At 41.7% G+C, this 20,234-nt stretch overlaps 1 protein-coding gene across 3 annotated transcripts in view; it reads left to right on the plus strand.

Annotated features, from left to right (window-relative positions):
* Positions 1 to 20,234, plus strand: part of st6gal1 (ST6 beta-galactosamide alpha-2,6-sialyltranferase 1) — a 177,478-nt gene that overhangs the window by 19,433 nt on the left and 137,811 nt on the right. Inside the window, exons 1-2 of one of the 3 annotated variants that reach the window (XM_029701744.1) lie at positions 323 to 804; positions 990 to 1,095. In XM_029701744.1, coding sequence (XP_029557604.1) covers positions 1,084 to 1,095 — 12 coding nt within the window. In that variant the 5' untranslated portion in view covers positions 323 to 804; positions 990 to 1,083. Of the gene's footprint in view, positions 1 to 322; positions 805 to 989; positions 1,096 to 20,234 lie in introns of those variants that run through there. The other 2 variants (XM_029701742.1, XM_029701743.1) reach the window with 2 other exon arrangements.

Here is a 20,234-nt window from a genome sequence, read left to right on the forward strand (position 1 = left end):
ACAAGTCTAAAACTAATTTATCGTCAATGCTTCAATAATCTTCAATAATCTTCATTAGAATTGCATCCTAATGAATAGCCGCTGCTCTTGTTCATGACATTGGTGGGACCTACAGATTCTCAGACTACCCATCCATCACCATCCATCCAAAGCCAACCATTTTATTTTCCTATTTTCAGAGAAAAGTATAGAATAAATCAATGCATTCATGCAACACTGAGATGAAACCTGGCAGCCCTTGCCTTAACAATGCCCTTTGCGTGTTTATTACAGCCTGAGCATGTGTGTGAAAGGGGCTGACGGATTGTGATATCCACTTTATCTAGACCAGTAGTCAGACTCATAATAAAGCGGAAATAAATCTTTCTGACTAGGCTACTGTTGGTGCTCAGCTCACCCCTTCCCTCTCTGTCTTATTCCTTCTGTCTTTCTTCCCCCTGCAGCGATGGATTGCGTGCCTTGGCTGAGCTGCGCAGCTGCTGCAGAGATCTCACGGCGGCGCAGATGAAAGTATCGGTCTGGGCTTTGTCGCAGCACCAGAGCTCGCTCCTTCGGCCCGTCTCGTGATCATCATCACATCAATCGCCAAATAACGCCGTGCCGTGTGCAGACACCGACGACAACCAACATTCGAGTGGATAATAAGAGAAAAGCCGATAGGTCGATAAATAGCCTAACTATGGCGGCTATAACCGCGTTATAACCGTAAACATCGACTGACGGTAGGGACTATTGCCTCGATAACCTCACCACGCAACAGAAGAGGAGGAAAGCGTCACTTGTTCAGGAACATCACTTGTGCAGGTCTGGTCGAAGATGTATGCAGCAATGCAGACTTTACTCAATTAAGCTTGTCAATGAATCTAGGCTATGTCAATCTGCATGCCCCTCTGTCCATCTCTCTCTCTCTCTCTCTCTCTCTCTCTCTCTCTCTGTTCTGATTAGGTCCGTCCATTGAGGTTTGTCTGTCTGTCTGTGTTTCCATACAGAGGCTGCTCGCTGGCCCAAAGAGACATGAGACAACTGCAGGAGGCAGGTAACTAGGCAACAATAGAAACACTGCACGCGCCACGGCGGGATAACATGGGGTACAAGGTAAGCGCGCGACCCCCCTCCACTGCATCCTATAATGACTAGTGTCGTTGATTCAACCTGCATCTAACGCGCTTTGAATATATATATGTTGTTATGGAACAGTGCCTTATTGTATATGATGGAAGGAAAGTAGGTCTGTAACCAACTACTGGAAATGTACCAGTGTGGATGGAAATTATGTTATTTCATGTTGAAAAGCAGGGCTATTTTGGTATATTGGATTGATAGCTTAAGGTTAATCGTTTTCATGGTTTCAGGTGTGTCTTAACACTTAGTTTTTTTGTACGGTGGTGGTGAATGAGTTTGGTCCCAGATCTCTTGGTCCTCTTGCCAACTCCATTGCTCATTATCAAGCCAACCATCATTGGCAGGACAATGATTGACAAGGAGTTGGCATGATAGCAAAAACAAACTGGTATTCAGGTTAGTACATGAGAGCATTATGAGGCATACCCAAATCCATGAGAGGTCAAGTTGAAACTTGCGGCAGTTTTAGTTTTATGTCCCTATATAAAAATAGCAAAAAAGCGCTAAATGATTGAGTGACACAGGTTGGCGCAAAATCTGTGTCTTCGCTGAACTGTGTCAGCACCATGGACAGAGCGTGCTGCGGTATGTGTAAGGGGGCTGTGGAGAGCCACTGGGGCGGTTAGGTATGACTCTTTTGGGTTTCCATAAAACGTGGGAAAAACTCTTCTCATCTGTGGTAGGCTAAGTGAATAAATGATAGGCCTCCATCTGTAATATTTGATTTTCATTTATTAGGGCAAGGTCAAGTTTACTCTTGAAGCTGCTTCACTCAACTCTGCCTCACGCCCCACCATTACAGAGTTTAGTTCGCTTCTTAGCTAGCTGTAAAAAGTGTTAGTGTTATTAACCTTAGCCTATTTAGCTAGCTCGAACCAGCTAATCTGCCACTACCATGTTGGATATCAGAAATTGGCTTCGCAAAGTACTCAAACAAAGCCAAAAGAGAGCAATGAGCAGCAGCAGCATCAAACCACCTAGCCCAGCATCCAAGCTCCAGCTATTTCTGCGTGCAGAGCCTTCCCCCTCTTCCACAAGCGCCACCAGGATAATGGCTCCACAGCCCGCTCCACCTCCAACTGTTCCTGACAATCATGGAACAGAGGTATCAGCCCAGGTTAGCCTAGAAACCTACCATAGCCACAGGTTTTCTGTCCAAAAACATTCATTAAATAGCAACTGGAATGGTATCAAACACATGGACACCATGTGTTTGATGTATTTGATACCATTCCACTCATCCCGCTCCAGCCATTACCACAAGCCTGTCCTCCCCAATTAAGGTGCCAACAACTCCTGTGATAGAAAGAGAGTGTCTGGAATACTACATGTTTCCCATGTAGAATGTTCTGTGTTGGGTCCAATGCTATTGCAGACAAGGCTTTCTCCCAAGCTGGGTATTCTAACTTGAAGCATGCTATTGATAGTACCAATGGAGTCCCTAGGCACGCATCAAGTAAAGAGCATTTGAAATGCACTGCACTGTGGAAAGAAAAACAGGTTTGGGAATGGGTACTGAGGTATTAACACTTGTTAATGATGGGCAGCTGGCAAGAAATCACATGTTTGTGTCAGCGATTGTGGATGGAATATACTCTCTGGAAATACAAGGAACTTGCCAAGGTGTTTAGCACCATACCCTACAATGCCACATACACGTCACAAGATATTCAACATTAAATCATAGGGCTCATGAGTGAGATTGTCACTGAGGAAGCTACATGCAATAACTAATTTTCCACTTTGACAAAAGTGTTCAGTCAGCACAGAAAAGGCATGCTACACCCGAGGAAAGCTAAGCTAATTCAAATGACATTTAAGGGGGATCTTACAAGAAGATTTGGGGGAGAATGGAAAGATCAATTACTCAGGAAGTTCCACAAAGCATCAAGGAGGCTTCAACTGGTCTGAAAAAGTAAGAAACAATCTAGCTGTTTTTAAACATGTTTTTAATCTGCTTTAGTTTGTAGGGCGCTGTCCATGGTGCTGCTAGAGAGCAGCTGAGATTTCGCGGCAACCTGTTACTTCTTGGTCAAAAGCATTTAAACTTTTATGTTTATTGTGGAACAGTGTGATGTAAACAGAATATGTTTATTGTGGCGTGATGTAAGCAGAATTCAATATAATTCCAATGCAAAAACGCAAATGACGCCCCTGGGTATAGCTACATACAAAAAGAGTTCCCACATATGCTGAGCACTAGTTGGCTGCTTTTACTTCACTCTGCGGTCCAACTCATCCCAAACCATCTCAATTCGGTTGAGTTCGGGTGATTGTGGAGACCAGGTCATCTGATGCAGCACTCCATCAGGTCAAATAGCCCTTACACAGCCTGGATGTCACGGCTGTCGAAAGGAGCAGACCAAAGTGCAGCGTGGTTGTAGTTCCACATTTTATTAAATCCGTGAAACTTTGCAATACATAAATAACTGAATGGACAAAACAACAAACCGTGACGCAGAGAAGCAAAAACTACTAAAAATATAATAACCCACAAAATCAGGAAGAAAAAACCCCTACTCAAATATGATCTCCAATTAGAGGCAACGAGGACCAGCTGCCTCCAATTGGAGATCAACCCAAAAAACAACAACATAGAAATAGAAACCTAGAACTAAACATAGAAATAGAAAAAATAGAAAAACACAAAACACCCCCTGTCACGCCCTGACCTACTCTACTATAGAAAATGACATCTTACTAGGGTCAGCACATGACACTGGAGGTGTATTTTGGGTCACTGTCCTGTTGAAAAACAAATTATAGTCCCAATAGGTGCAAACCAGATGGGATGGTGTATCGCTGCAGAATGCTGTGGTAGCCATGCTGGTTAAGTGTGACTTGAATTCTAAATAAGACAGTGTCACCAGTAAAGCACCTCCACACCACCACACCACCTCCTCCATGCTTCACGGTGGGAACCAAACATGCGGAGATCATCCACTCACCTACTCTGCATCTCACAAAGACATGGCGGTTGGAACCAAAAATCTCAAATTTGGACTCATTAGACCAAAGGACAGATTTCCACCGGTCTAATGTCCATTGCTCGTGTTTCTTGGCCCAAGCAAGTATTTTCTTCTGATTAGTGTCCTTTAGTAGTGGTTTCTTTGCAGCAATTCAACCATGAAGGCCTGATTGACTCAGTCTCCTCTGAACAGTTGATGTTGAGATGTGTCTGTTACTTGAACTCTGTGAAGCATTTATTTAGGCTGCAATCTGAGGTGCAGTTAACTCTAATGAACTTGTGAACTGCAGCAAAGGTAACTCTGGGTCTTCCTTTCCTTTGGCGGTTCTCATGAGAGCCAGTTTCATCATAGCGCTTGATGGTTTTTGTGACTACACTTGAAGAAACTTTCAAAGTTCTTGAAATTTTCCGGATTGACTGACCTTCATGTATTAAATTAATAATGGATTGTAGTTTCTATTTGTTTATTTGAGCTGTTTTTTCCATAATATGGACCTGTTAATTGAAATGCACTCCAGGTGACTACCTCATGCAGCTGGTTGAGAGAATGCCAAGAGTATGCAAAGCTGTCATCAAGGCAAAGGGTGGCTATTTGAATAATATGAAATATAAATATATTTAGGTTTGTTTAACACATTTTTGGTTACTACAAGATTCCATATGTGTTATATCATAGTTTTGATGTCTTCACTATTATTCTACAATGTAGAAAATAGTACAAATAAAGAAAAACTCTTGAATGAGTAGGTGTGTCCAACTTTTTGACTGGTACTGTATATATTCTACTATGGTTTTCTTGGTAGCCTATTGTTGCTGAACTCATCAGCGCCGCGCAGCATGGTTTTCCATGACTGAAGGGGGCTTATAGGCCAATTTATTTTCAAGACAGCTGTGTTAGGCTGCAGGCTATGCTTTGGTTATTTGGATCTCCATTCACCTTTTGGTTACTGCGTTTGTTAACTGTTAATGCAATATAGATTGTTTCATACCTTTATCAATCTGATATTTTGTTTACTAGGCCTACTACTTGGTACCGCTGTTTTGTTCTGTTAACATTCATTAGTTCACATTCGCAGTTGTGTCGGTATTCTAAGCCAAACTGCTGTCTGGAAATTCTTACACAGGGACACTCAAAGTCAGTCTTAAATTAATAGTTGTTTATTGTCAGTGCGCTGGAGAGGTTCCAACCAACTCAATGCACCATAGTACACATGTCAATCAGGAGCTCTGCCTGGGCAAACCCAGCAGTTGTCTTATATACGGCTATACACAGACAAGTTATATTTACATGATTTTGCATAATTAATCAATCATTACCGTTTTGTTTCGTAACATGTGACAGACCAACACCTCACAAAGCTTCTTCTCTCCAAGCTGAGACCTTGAAACTGAGATATCTTTTGTTCTCGTTCTCAAAACACGGTCTGGGTGTACAGCCAAATTGCAGCTACTGATAGTGAGTATTTGTACAGTCAGCCACTTACATGAACACAGAAATTGGTTATTAGAACAGCACATGAATAGAAGACAGAAATTAGTTATAAGAAAAGCACAAACATTAACATTTCCTTTACACTGCTATTCAGTATTTTTGTTTGCATGCATGAATAACTAGGCTGTTACTTTCAGCATTTAGTTTGCATTATTTTGTTAAGACAGCTGTATGTTTGGCTGCATTCACTGTTCTTGTAGCCTATGTTCATTACTAAAATAGCCTTGCTTTAGTGTGTACGGCGCTGGCCATTGTGCTGATACAGATTTCGTATGGAACACCGTTTGGGTCTTTGCGTGTTAAAAAAGATACACGTCAAATAACACTATTTGACGTGTCAAATAAGCTTGTTGACCAATCAGGTCCTGAATATGACTGCACGTCACATAATAATTTAACACGTTCATTAATTTTTTACGTAGTTATTACACATTGATTACACTATCATTCGTATTTCATATGTCACAACGATTAATCGATACGCATGCTGGTAAAGTTGTCTCGCGCATCTATAGTGTTGGTCATAAAAGAAAGCTAGCTAGCTAGCTCATGGATGCAAACAATGTTCTTCCCCAAAACACAGCAAAACAACATAATCTGTTTCAGTAGTTATAGTTAGCTAGCTAACTATATAGCTAGGTGTCATCATCTAAAATATCCCTCATTTATAAAACAGTTCTCAGTTGATTAATGGTGGTCTGACCCATCTATGTGAAGCTAGACAATTAGGATTAGCCACTATAGTGGACTTTGCGGTTAGCCTTCAAAATAAAAGTAGGACATTGACAGTGATGCAAATTAATACAAATAGAATTATGCCATAATTGAATAGATCATGCTAAACGAGGTTGAAATGTTGTTATATAAAATCAACAAAAGACAATAATTTGTTTATTTGACAAAAATCTGATGAAATCACACTGGATGTATTAGAGTTTAGAATTGCATTGGGGGCATACTTATTCACTGTACAGCCTTACCTATGGATTGTGGATCAATGACATGGGGTATCAGTCTACTCCGTGACACCCAGAGAATAATAGCTGTTATTGTGGGACTCTGAAACAACTGTGAATTGAGCCACATTTATTGTCAACCCATGTGTATTGAACACTATTCCAGAGGAAAAGCAATACTGCGTGGATGTTTTGGAGTCTGATAACTCTGAGGAGGACGATGGGAAAAAATATATTGGGTATTGAGTAGACTGATACACCATTTCATTTATCCCCAATACTTAGGTAAAGCTGTACAGTGCAATGTGAATGTCAATACACACAATAGGCTGACTGGGGAGGTGATTTCACACGGTCACAGTCCTGCGATAAGAGCTTCAACGCTAATATTTGCGTAAACTCTTCACAGTTGTGTTCTGTGGGTGTCACCGAGTAGACTGGTAACCCATTTCATTGCTTCACATTCCAACCATGTTTAACATTATCTAGTCTAAACATGGCATAATTCCACCAATTTTAACCTTCTGCGTCACTTTCAAAGAGGTACTTTCATTTTGAAGGCAACCCGCAAATTCCACTATTATGCCTAATCCTTATTTCTTCCAACTTCACAACACATAACCCGGTTAGGTCAAGCCTCATTAGCCAGATGAAGCTAGCTGGCTGCTTATAATGTTAGCTTTGGGCAACAGGATTAAGTATCTGGCTAGCTAATTATTTGAATGAACTGAAGTTCAATTTCAATAGGCGAACCACAAGTGGCTAACTAGCTAATATTTACTCACAAGGATTCCTAAATCATTGTTAAGGATAATGAAAATGACTGCAGTTTCTACTGGTCATTGTTTTCAGGCTTGATGTATTGGTGCAAGCTAGCTAGCTACCCCAGAAGTTGTGGTCGAACAAATAATGCCTTATTACCATCGCAGTATTGTAAACACATCGTTCGTGGCCATTGTGTGCTTGTGTTAAGGCTGTGTAAGGGAGGCGAAGTCAGGTGCAGGAGAGCAGAGTAGAGTGAACAGGCGCACTTTTATTCCGTTCAACAATAGGCACAAAAAATGACATAAGTGCCCAAAACCCCGGAACCTAAACAATAAAAGTATCTCGCGTGAACATACACCATTAACAATGAACAATTACACACAAAGACATGATGGGGAACAGAGGACTAAATACATGTATATTGATTGGGGAATGAACACCAGGTGTGTATGGAACCAGATGGACAAATGGACATGTGAAAAATAGAGCGGCGATGGCTAGAAAGCCGGTGACGTCGATCGCCGAACGCCGCCCAAACAAGGAGAGGAGCCGACTTCGGCGGAAGTCGTGACAGCTTGTTTGCAGACTTTTTTGTACGGCTTTGACAGTGCTACTGATAGTAGTGGCGCTTGGCTTACACGTGCAAATTCATCACACACAACATTCTAATAGAATTGTGTTATTTGACAAGTCAAATTAAAAGCTTATTTAACACGTCAAATAGTGTTATTTGACAAGTAAAATAGTGTAATTTGACGTGTATCTTTTTTGACTCGTAAAGACCCAAACGGCGTTCCATAATTTCGAGCCGGCTGTCACTTGAAAAACACTCAATGTCTCGGCATTTGAACATGTTTATTGTGGTATAGTGTGATATAAGCAGAATTAAAAATAATTCCAATGCAAAAACCCCAGAAAATGTGTCAATTTTAACTTCCCTTTTAGTCACTTTATCCTGGCACCGGGTCTGTTATGAGTTGAAATCATGTGTGATGCCTCCTCTTGGCACCATGTGGTGCTATTTACATGACTACTTACTATAAACCATATTATGCAATTTCACGAAATGGTTTAAAGGGGAATAATGTCAAAGTTTGACAATGTCTAAATTCCTAAACCCCTCTGACTTGTATGTTCGCAGTGTATGTTCGCTGTGTCTGTTAACAAAACAATTTTTGGACTCCAACCAAGACCACAGTTCTCACTCCCATGGATGATAATTAACCAAAATTCAGAAATCCTGAATCCTCAGCGTCAGCAGTGGACAGTATTATTAGCTTCTTCAGGATCTCTAGAACGAAATATGTACAGTTGAAGTCGGAAGTTTACATACCTTAGCCAAATACATTTAAACTCAGTTTTTCACAATTCCTGACATTTAATCCCTGTTTTAGGTCAGTTAGGATCACCACTTTATTTTAAGAATGTGAAATGTCAGAATAATAGTAGAGAGAATTATTTATTTCAGCTTTTATTTCTTTCATCACATTCCCAGTGGGTCAGAAGTTTATATGTACTCAATTAGTATTTGGTAGCGTTGCCTTTAAATTGATTAACTTGGGTCAAACGTTTCAGGTAGCCTTCCACAAGCTTCCGACAATAAGTTGGGTGAATTTTGGCCCATTCCTCCTGACAGAGCTGGTGTAACTGAGTCAGGTTTGTAGGCCTCCTTGCTCGCACACGCTTTTTCAGTTCTGCCCACACATTTTCAATAGGATTGAGGTCATGGCTTTGTGATGGCCACTCCAATACCTTGACTTTGTTGTCCTTTAGCCATTTTGCCACTATTTTGGAAGTATACTTGGGGTCATTGTCCATTTGGAAGACCCATTTGTGACCAAGCTTTAACTTCCTGACTGATGTCTTGAGATGTTGCATCAATATATCCAAATCATTTTTATACCTCATGATGCCATCTATTTTGTGAAGTGCACCAGTCCCTCCTGCAGCAAAGCACCCCCACAACATGATGCTGCCATCCCCGTGCTTCACGGTTGGGACGGTGCTCTTTGCTTTGCAAGCCTCCCCCTTTTTCCTCCAAACATAACCATGGTAATTATGGCCAAACAGTTCAATTTTTGTTTCATCAGACCAGAGGACATTTCTCCAGAAAGTACGATCTTTGTCCCCATGTGCGCAGTTGCAAACCATAGTCTGGCTTTTTTTATGGCGGTTTTGGAGCAGTGGCTTCTTCCTTGCTGAGCAGCCCTTCAGGTTGTGTCGATATAGGACTCGTTTTACTGTGGATATAGATACTTTTGTACCTGTTTCCTCCAGCATCTTCACAAGATCCTTGCTGTTGTTCTGGGATTGATTTGCACTTTTTGCACCAAAGTACGTTCATCTCTAGGAGACAGAACGCGTCTCCTTCCTGAGCAGTATGTCTGCTGCATGGTCCCATGGTGTTTATACTTGCGTATTATTGTTTGTACAATTGAACGTGGTACCTTCGGGCATTTGGAAATTGCTCCCAAGGATGAACCAGACTTGTGGAGGTCTACAATTTTTTTTCTGAGGTCTTGGATGATTTCTTTTGATTTTCCCATGATGTCAAGCAAAGAGGCCCTGAGTTTGAAGGTAGGCCTTGAAATACATCCACAGGCACACCTCCAATTGACTCAATGATGTCAATTAGCCTATCAGAAGTTTCTAAAGCCATGACATAATTTTCAGGAATTGTCCAAGCTGTTTAAAGGCACAGTCAACTTAGTGTATGTAAACTTCTGACCCACTGGAATTGTGATACAGTGAATTACAAGTAAAATAATCTGTCTGTAAACAATTGTTGGCATAATTACTTGTGTCATGCACAAAGTAGATGTCCTAACCGACTTGCCAAAACTATTGTTTGTTTACAAGAAATGTGTGGAGTGGTTGAAAAATGAGTTTTAACTTCTATGGGCTACGCGGGACACTAGCGTCCCACCTGCGGGACACAGCCAGTGAAATATCAGGGCGGCAAATTCAAAAACAACAAAATGTCATAATTCAACTTTCGCAAACATATAACTATTTTACACCATTTTAAAGATAAACTTCTCCTTGATGTAACCACATTGTCCGATTTCAAAAAGGCTTTACAGCGAAAGCAAAACATTAGATTATGTTAGGAGAGTACATAGACAAAAATAATCACACAGCCATTTTCCAAGCAAGGGCATGTGTCAATAAAACCCAAAACACAGCTAAATGAAGCACTAACCTTTGACGATCTTCATCAGATGACACTCCTAGGACATTATGTTACACAATACATGTATGTTTTGTTCTATAAAGTTCATATTTATATCCAAAAACAGCATTTTACATTGGCGCGTGATGTTCAGAAAATGTATTCCCACCAAAACGTCCTGTGAATGTGCACATCAATTTACAAAAATATCATAAACGTTGACAAAATATATAACAATTATTTAAAGAATTATAGATAGACTACCCCTGGATGCAACCGCTGTGTCAGATTTTAAAATATCTTTACGGAGAAAGCACATTTTTCAATATTCTGAGTACATAGCTCAGCCATCACGGTGAGCTATACAGACACCCGCCAGGTTCGGGGCAACCTAAACTCAGAATTAGTATTAGAAATATTCTCTTACCTTTGCTGATCTTCGTCAGAATGCACTCCCAGGACTGCTACTTCCACAAGAAAGGTTGTTTTTGTTCCAAATAATCCATATTTATGTCCAAATACCTCAGTTTTGTGCGTGCGTACAGATCACTTATCCAAAGGCATAACGCGCGAACGCGGAACCAGAGACGAAAAGTCAAAATGTTCCATTACCGTACTTAGAAGCATGTCAAACGCTGTTTAAAATCAATCTTTATGGTATTTTTAACGTAAAGTTGCGATAATATTCCAACCGGACAATAGCGTATTCATTCAAGGAGAAAAAGAAGGAACAGCGTGCTCGCGTGACTGCGCATATCCAATCCCTTTGTTGCCAGGCAGTCCACTCAGAAACTGAGCTCCTATTATCTGCCCAGTGACAAGAGAATGCTCAAACCACTTTCTGGAGGCTTTAGACAGCCAATGGAAGCCTTAGGAAGTGCAACGTAACCCCACGGATACTGTAGTTTCGAAAGGGACTAGAAAGAAAAACTACAATTCTCAGATCCTCCACTTCCTGGTTGACTTTTTCTCAGGTTTTTGCCTGCCATATGAGTTCTGTTATACTCACAGACACCATTCCAACAGTTTTAGAAACTTCATAGTGGTTTCTATCCAAATCTACTAATAATATGCATATTCTAGTTTCTGGGCCAGAGTAGTGACCTGTTTAAATTGGGTACGTTTCTCATCCGGCCGTGAAAATACTGCCCCCTAGCCCAGACAGGTTAATGACTCCAACCTAAGTGAATGTAAACTTCCGACTTCAACTGTATGTGAGAATGCTATTCCTTGACTACAGCTCAGCGTTCAACACCATAGTGCCCTCAAATCTCATCACTAAGCTACAGACCCTGGGACTAAACATCTCCCTCTGCAACTGGATCCTGGACTTCCTGACGGGACGCCCCCAGGTGGTAAGGGTAGGTAACAACACATCAGCCACGCTGATCCTCAACACGGGGGCCCATCAGGAGTGCGTGCTCAGTCCCCTCCTGTACTCCCTGTTCACTCATGACTGCACGGCCAGGCACGACTCCAACACCATCATTAAGTTCGCCGATGACACAACAGTGGTATGCCTGATTACCGACAATGACGAGACAGCCTATAGGGAGGAAGTCAGAGACATGGCCATGTGGTGCCAGGACAACAACCTCTCCCTCAATGTGACCAAGAAAAAGGATATGATTGTGGACTACAGGAAAAAGAGGAACGAGCACGCCCCCATTCCCATCGACGGTGCAGCAGTGGAGCAGGTTGAGAGCTTCAAGTTCCTTGGTGTCCACATCACCAACAAACTAACATGGTTCAAGCACACCAAGACAGTTGTTAGAGGGCACAACAAAACCTATACCCCCTCAGGAGACTGAAAAGATATGACATGGGTCCTCTGATCCTCAAGAGGTTCTACAGCTGCACCATTGAGAGTGTCCTGACTGGTTGCATAGCTGCCTGGTATGGCAACTGCTCAGCCTCCAACCGCAAGGCACTACAGAGAGTAGTGTGAACGGCCCAGTAAATCACTGGGGCCAAGCTCCCTGCCATCCAGGACCTCTATTCCAAGCAGTGTCAGAGGAAGGCCCTAAAAATTGTCAAAGACTCCAGCCACCCTAGTCATAGACTGTTCTCTCTGCTACTGCACGGCAAGCGGTACCGGAGCGCCAAGTCTAGGTCCAACAGGCTTCTAAACAGCTTCTACCCCCAAGCCATAAGACTCCTGAACACCTAATCAAATGGCTACCCAGACTATTTGCATTGCCCCCTACCCCCCTTTTCCCCTGCTGCTACTCTCTGTTCTTATCATCTATTCATAGTCACTTTAATACCTCTACCCACATGTACATATTACCTCAACTAACCGGTGCCCCCGCACATTGACTCTGTACCGGTACCCCCCTCTATATTATCTCGCTATTGTTATTTTACTGCTGCTCTTTAATTACTTGTTACTTTTATTTCTTATTCTTATCCATATTTTATTTTATTTTTAAACTGCATTGTTGGTTAGGGGCTCGTAAGTAAGCATTTCACTGTAAGGTCTACACCTGTTGTATTCGGCGCATGTGACGAATACAATTTGATTTGATTTGACTTCAAATCATTGGCCACTTTAATAAATGGAACACTAGTCACTTTAATAATGCCACTCTAATAATGTTGGCATATCTTGCATTACTCACCTCATATGTACAGTATGTACTGTATTCTATACCATTTATTGCATCTTAGCCTATGCCGCTCTGTTATTGCTCATCCATATATTTAGATATTCTTATTCCATTCCTTTACTTAGATTTGTGTGTATTAGGTATCTGTTGTGGAATTGTTAGATATTACCTGTTAGATATTGCTGCACTGTCGGAACTAGAAGCACAAGCATTTCGCTACACTCGCAATTACATCTGCTAACCATGTGTATGTGACCAATACAATTTGATTTGATTTGATTTTACATGCAGATGTGTGCAGACGATACAGTCCTGTATGTACACTCAAAAAATAGGCAACAAGTTGTTAACAAGTTAACTGAAGCTACAGTATGGTCCACGTTTCTAAATGGATGACTGATTCTTGCCTGCATTTAAATATCGACAAGACTGTTTGTATGTACTTGTCTAAGAAATACATTGATTCTTCTCAACGAGCTGTTCTTGTCAATGGCGAGAAACTGAAAGTTGTGTCTAACTTCAAGTATCTCTGCATAATTTTGGACTCCAACTTGACATTGAAGAAACGGGTGAAGAAGGTGGTTAACACTGTCAAGTTTAGGCCATCCTGTAACTCCCTCCAGTAACCACGAGCACAACCGTTCCTTGATTTTTACTGGCAGCTTTATTCTGTAGTTTAGTCAGAATTATCACCTTCCGTGAGAACTATAAAGTAAATAAAAATACATTTTAAGCACACTCTTACACCTTCTTGTCTTATGAGTGACTTATTAGCTTGGTATAACTCTGAAGTAATTACATACATAAACAGTTTAGCCGGAGCTATAACAGTATCAGATTGAACACACGAATAAAGGAAGAAATACCTCATTGGCTGCTTATTACAGAAGGGAGGAAATCAAACTTCACACTTATTATTCCTGGCATGAATTCACGCTTCATCCTAACATACACATATCAACCTTTACGAACTACACCCGGTAACATGAAAACTTAGCTAACATCGCGCGGGAAAGCCTTCACCCCCAAAGATGTGTTGCTACGATAATGATCCCCGTTACAACAGTTATTAGCCACGTAGTTCCACCTGTCTTATCATTTCCTCCGCATAGCGAACACGTAAACAATTCAAACAAAAAACAACGACATAGACTTACAGATTAACTGTCAGTTACACATCCAACTTTTGGTTTATAAGATCTTACCTTCCTCTGGAATGCATGTTATGATCAATATATGCATGCTATGATCTTCTTACATCTGAGATGTTGCCTCACATGCTGGACACAAGCAGGAGCTACTACTCTGAAACCCATTGAATCACTCTACAAACAAACCAAACAGTTACCACCATTGTCACATCATTCACAAAAAGAATTGATTTCATCTGGATGGCTTTAAGCAGTATGTAGATGCAAGCTTTGTCTTTAGGATCTTACATGGTCTTACCTCTCCACCCTTATGCCGGCATAGCATGCTCACGGAAAGCACCTCCAGGATAACAAGGGCAGTAACTAGAGGGGATTGTGTTGTCCCTTTTCGACACAGTAAATTCGATCAATCGGCCTTCTCTGTTAGAACTACAATATACTGGAATGCAATGCCTATGGACTTGAGAAGCTGCACTGATTATGGTACTTTTAAATGTAAATTGGAAACATGGCTCAAATCCATCCAAACCTACATGAGTCATCTGTGGTTCCTCATAGGTAAGACAACAGTTGATGATAGTTGTTTTGTTATGAATAAGTTGTTGTTGTTAGAATGATATATTATTGGATGTAATGTGTTTGTATTGTTTTGGTGAGTATTTGCATTGTGGCTGTGTAATTGCCGTTACCTGCCCAGGGGCTATTGGTGCAAATTAGCTTTGGCTAACCCCGACACATTTACATGGATGTTGCATTATTGTAAATTGATGTTGATTAATGTGCATTGTCCCCTATAAATAAATACATTTAGAACAATAGTGTAATAATGAAGAATTGTGGCCATTGTGGGCGGTCTAATTATTTTATAATGAAAGGCTAGAAATGGTATATAATTTCCCCTCAGAGAGCCAAATCAGACACTGAGTACAACACAATGTGTGTAGTTCACAATGACAAGCCAAACCAAACGAATGGATGCACTGACAGCACTGCAAATGCTGCAGAATTTCGATGAGTTGGAGTCGGATGGAGGATCAGATATTGAGCTTGAAATCGAGGTTGCAAACAATGAAAGAGCATGGATGTGGAGTCATTTTGGTCTGATGGGTATGGGGTGGACCTTTTCCGAGAGACCATGCCAGGCAAACACTTCAGAGAAATGATGCGACACCTGCGGCAGGTGCACAGGAAAAAAGGTCTATGAAAACTGTGTGCTGTGCAACTGATTTGTTTGTAGGGCTTGCTCACACAAAGCCCCAAAACTGTGTGCTGACTGTGGACCCAAGCATAAAGAGAAGACGAGATTGATTAATGCGTAAAGGCACTGGTATAAGGGCACAATACATTATCCCATACAATCAACAAATGACAGTTTTTATATCTTGCCATTAATATTTTTCCACTAATATTTATTTATGCAATTCATCCTTTACAATTGTCCATGCACTGGTGCTTTTGTTTAGGAGTACGGCAAATCATTTCACCTGTGACCTGGCTGGTTATATTATTTTTATCTTTTTAGTTTATACTTTGTCAAAAGAAGCTGTAACTGGACTTTATTAATTACTATAACTCTATTACTAATCAAATCTACAAATAAAGTTGATCAAATGGATTACACTGTAATGATTTTATTGTAAGGGAAACGAATACAGGCTATAGACCTACGTGCTTCTAGGACTTTGTAGAAACACGTAGGTCTAAACATATCATTGACTCTATCTAAACTCTATCTATCTATCTATCTATCTAAACAAACAACTATTGAAGTATTTCTTCATCCAATTAATCCTTTATGATAGTTTATGCACTATTTATCAAGCGCTGGTGCTTCTGTTTGCTGTACCTTGCGGGTTGATATGCATCTGATGCATATGCTAAAGGGGACGCCTGGCAAAGTTCTCAACATTCTCTAGTGGGTACTTATTGGCTGAAAGGCCAGGCGGTTCTAGTGTTAAAGGCAAACTCACAGCTACCCCTCCCCCCATCTCTCTGACTGTATTCTCTCTTTCTCTCTGTCTGGTCCTGCTCTACTTTCTCTCTACATCATTACATCTCGTTTCTGTTTCGATTTTTCTTATTGGTCAGTCTGAAGCATTGTTGGCTAAACCTTTGTCTTCTTTGTGCCATTTCGCTTCCTTGTACCATTTTTAAAGAAGTGCACTGTAGGGAATAGGAAGCCATTACACAGCTATAGCCATTCAGCCTGTGGCTGTGTTACCAGGTCAGTGGGTTGGCTGGAGTAGGCCTATACACTGGATGTACATTGTACATTGTGAATGTGAGGATGGCTGAGAGAGGGACCACTATTAGGTACTGGACTGCATCCCAAATTACACTCTATTCCCTATTTAGTGCACTACTTTTGAGCTGAGCCCATATGGTGCCATTTGGGATGCAGGCCTACTAAGCCTGTGGCTCTGCTCTGGGCAAGGGTGCCTATTCACTACGGCAGATAAATAATGTAACATGAACATATTGATTTCAAAGGTTCCCTACAGTTCCATGTAGCTTTAGCTCAGCCAATGTGTCTGTGTAAGATAACAAGCAAGCGGGAAGTTCCATGATGGTACAAACACACAATGTTAAAGGCTCACCATCAATCTCCACCTGCTCCCATTTCATTAACTCTTTAATTAGTCTCTCCCTGTCTCTCTCTCTCTCATATATATACTCTAACTCAGATTGATTTATGCAGGGCTGCAGTTTTGCCAATGCTTTTCTCTGAGACGCTTGTGTCCATACTAATCCTGATTCTCAGAATTGCTGTCCAACCAGCCTCTCCTCTGGTGCCACTCAGTGTGTGAGTGTGTGTGTGAGTGTGTGTGTGCTTGTCTATAATCTAATGCTATTCTGATTGTGTGTGGGATCTTCTCTCTAAAGTCTGTCCAGCTCTGACCGAGTAACAACAACCATTCGTCTCCTCAGCTCTCTCTCTCTCCCTGTCTCTCTCTCCCTGTCTCGCTCTCTCTGATGAAAGATCAGATTTACATTAGATGAGGCCAAGAAACAGCCTCTGAGAATTTAAACAGGGCTACTGCAACATTGTCTCTTTAAGAAAATGTTAAGCAGCACTATTCAAAAAAGCTAATTTGAAAAATACACTGCTCAAAAAAATAAAGGGAACACTTAAACAACACAATGTAACTCCAAGTCAATCACACTTCTGTGAAATCAAACTGTCCACTTAGGAAACAACACTGATTGACAATAAATTTCACATGCTGTTGTGCAAATGGAATAGACAACAGGTGGAAATTATAGGCAATTAGCAAGACACCCCCAATAAAGGAGTGGTTCGGCAGGTGGTGACCACAGACCACTTCTCAGTTCTTACGCTTCCTGGCTGATGTTTTGGTCACTTTTGAATGCTGGCGGTGCTTTCACTCTAGTGGTAGCATGAGACGGAGTCTACAACCCACACAAGTGGCTCAGGTAGTGCAGCTCATCCAGGATGGCACATCAATGCGAGCTGTGGCAAGAAGATTTGCTGTGTCTGTCAGCGTAGTGTCCAGAGCATGGAGGCGCTACCAGGAGACAGGCCAGTACATCAGGAGACGTGGAGGAGGCCGTAGGAGGGCAACAACCCAGCAGCAGGACCGCTACCTCCGCCTTTGTGCAAGGAGGAGCAGGAGGAGCACTGCCAAAGCCCTGCAAAATGACCTCCAGCAGGCCACAAATGTGCATGTGTCTGCTCAAATGGTCAGAAACAGACTCCATGAGGATGGTATGAGGGCCCGACGTCCACAGGTGGGGGTTATGCTTACAGCCCAACACCGTGCAGGACGTTTGGCATTTGCCAGAGAACACCAAGATTGGCAAATTCGCCACTGGCGCCCTGTGCTCTTCACAGATGAAAGCAGGTTCACACTGAGAACGTGACAGACGTGACAGAGTCTGGAGACACCGTGGAGAACGTTCTGCTGCCTGCAACATCCTCCAGCATGACCGGTTTGGCGGTGGGTCAGTCATGGTGTGGGGTGGCATTTCTTTGGGGGGCCGCACAGCCCTCCATGTGCTCGCCAGAGGTAGCCTGACTGCCATTAGGTACCGAGATGAGATCCTCAGACCCCTTGTGAGACCATATGCTGGTGCGGTTGGCCCTGGGTTCCTCCTAATGCAAGACAATGCTAGACCTCATGTGGCTGGAGTGTGTCAGCAGTTCCTGCAAGAGGAAGGCATTGATGCTATGGACTGGCCCGCCCGTTCCCCAGACCTGAATCCAATTGAGCACATCTGGGACATCATGTCTCGCTCCATCCACCAACGCCACATTGCACCACAGACTGTCCAGGAGTTGGCGGATGCTTTAGTCCAGGTCTGGGAGGAGATCCCTCAGGAGACCATCCGCCACCTCATCAGGAGCATGCCCAGGCATTGTAGGGAGGTCATACAGGCACATGGAGGCCACACACACTACTGAGCCTCATTTTGACTTGTTTTAAGGACATTACATCAAAGTTGGATCAGCCTGTAGTGTGGTTTTCCACTTTCATTTTGAGTGTGACTCCAAATCCAGACCTCCATGGGTTGATAAATTGGATTTCCATTGATTATTTTGGTGTGATTTTGTTGTCAGCACATTCAACTATGTAAAGAAAAAAGTATTTAATAAGATTATTTCTTTCATTCAGATATAGGATGTGTTGTTTAAGTGTTCCCTTTATTTTTTTGAGCAGTATATAATAAATTACATTTGTAAAGCTCTTTTCATTATATAAGAATAATCTAAATACTTAAAATAAAAATATAAAATAGAGAAATAGTAAAACATTATATACAGTTGAAGTTGGAAGTTTACATACACCTTAGCCAAAAATATTTAAACTCAGTGTTTCACAATTCCTGCCATTTAATCCTAGTAAAAATTCCCTGTTTTAGGTCAGTTAGGATCACCAATTTATTTTAAGAATGTGAAATGTCATAATGATAGTAGAGAGAATGATTTATTTCAGCTTTTATTTCTTTCATCACATTCCCAGTGGGTCAGAAGTTTACATACACTCAATTAGTATTTGGTAACATAGGCTTTAAATTGTTTAACTTGGGTCAAACGTTTTGGGTAGCCTTCCACAAGCTTCGCAGAATAAGTTGGGTGAATTCTGGCCCATTCCTCCTGACAGAGCTGGTGTAACTGAGTCAGGTTTGTAGGCCTCCTTGCTCGCACACGCTTTTTCAGTTCTGCCCACAATTTTTCAATAGGATTGAGGTCAGGGCTTTGTGATGGCCACTCCAAAACCTTGACTTTTTTGTCCTTAAGCCATTTTACCACAACTTTGGAAGTATACTTGGGGTCATTGTCCATTTGGAAGACCCATTTGTGACCAAGCTTTAACTTCCTGACTGATGTCTTGAGATGTTGCTTCAATATATGCACATCATTTTCCTACCTCATGATGCCATCTATTTTGTGAAGTGCACCAGTCCCTCCTGCAGCAAAGCACCCCCACAGCATGATGCTGCCATCCCCATGCTTCATGGTTGGGATGGTGTTTTTTGGTTTGCAAGCCTCCCCCTTTTATCTCCAAACATAACAATGGTCATTATGGCCAAACTGTTCGATTTTTGTTTAATCAGACCAGAGGACATTTCTCCAAAAGTACGATCTTTGTCCCCATGTGCAGTTGCAAACCGTAGTCTGGCTTTTTTATGAAAGTTTTGGAGCAGTGGCTTCTTCCTTGCTGAGCAGCCTTTCAGGTTATGTTGATATAGGACTTGTTTTACTGTGGCTATAGATACTTTTGTACCTGTTTCCTCCAGCATCTTCACAAGGTCCTTTGCCTTTGTTCTGGGATTGATTTGCACTTTTCGGACCAAAGTATGTTCATCTCTAGGAGACAGAACGCGTCTCCTTCCTGAGTGGTATGACGACTGTGTGGTCCCATGGTGTTTGTACTTGCCTACTATTGTTTGTACAGATGAACGTGGTACCTTCAGGCATTTAGAAATTGCTCCCAAGGATGAACCAGACTTGTGGAGGTCTACAATTTATTTTCTGA

Source organism: Salmo trutta, chromosome 19, assembly GCF_901001165.1.
Source record: "Salmo trutta chromosome 19, fSalTru1.1, whole genome shotgun sequence".
Lineage (NCBI taxonomy): Eukaryota > Metazoa > Chordata > Actinopteri > Salmoniformes > Salmonidae > Salmo > Salmo trutta.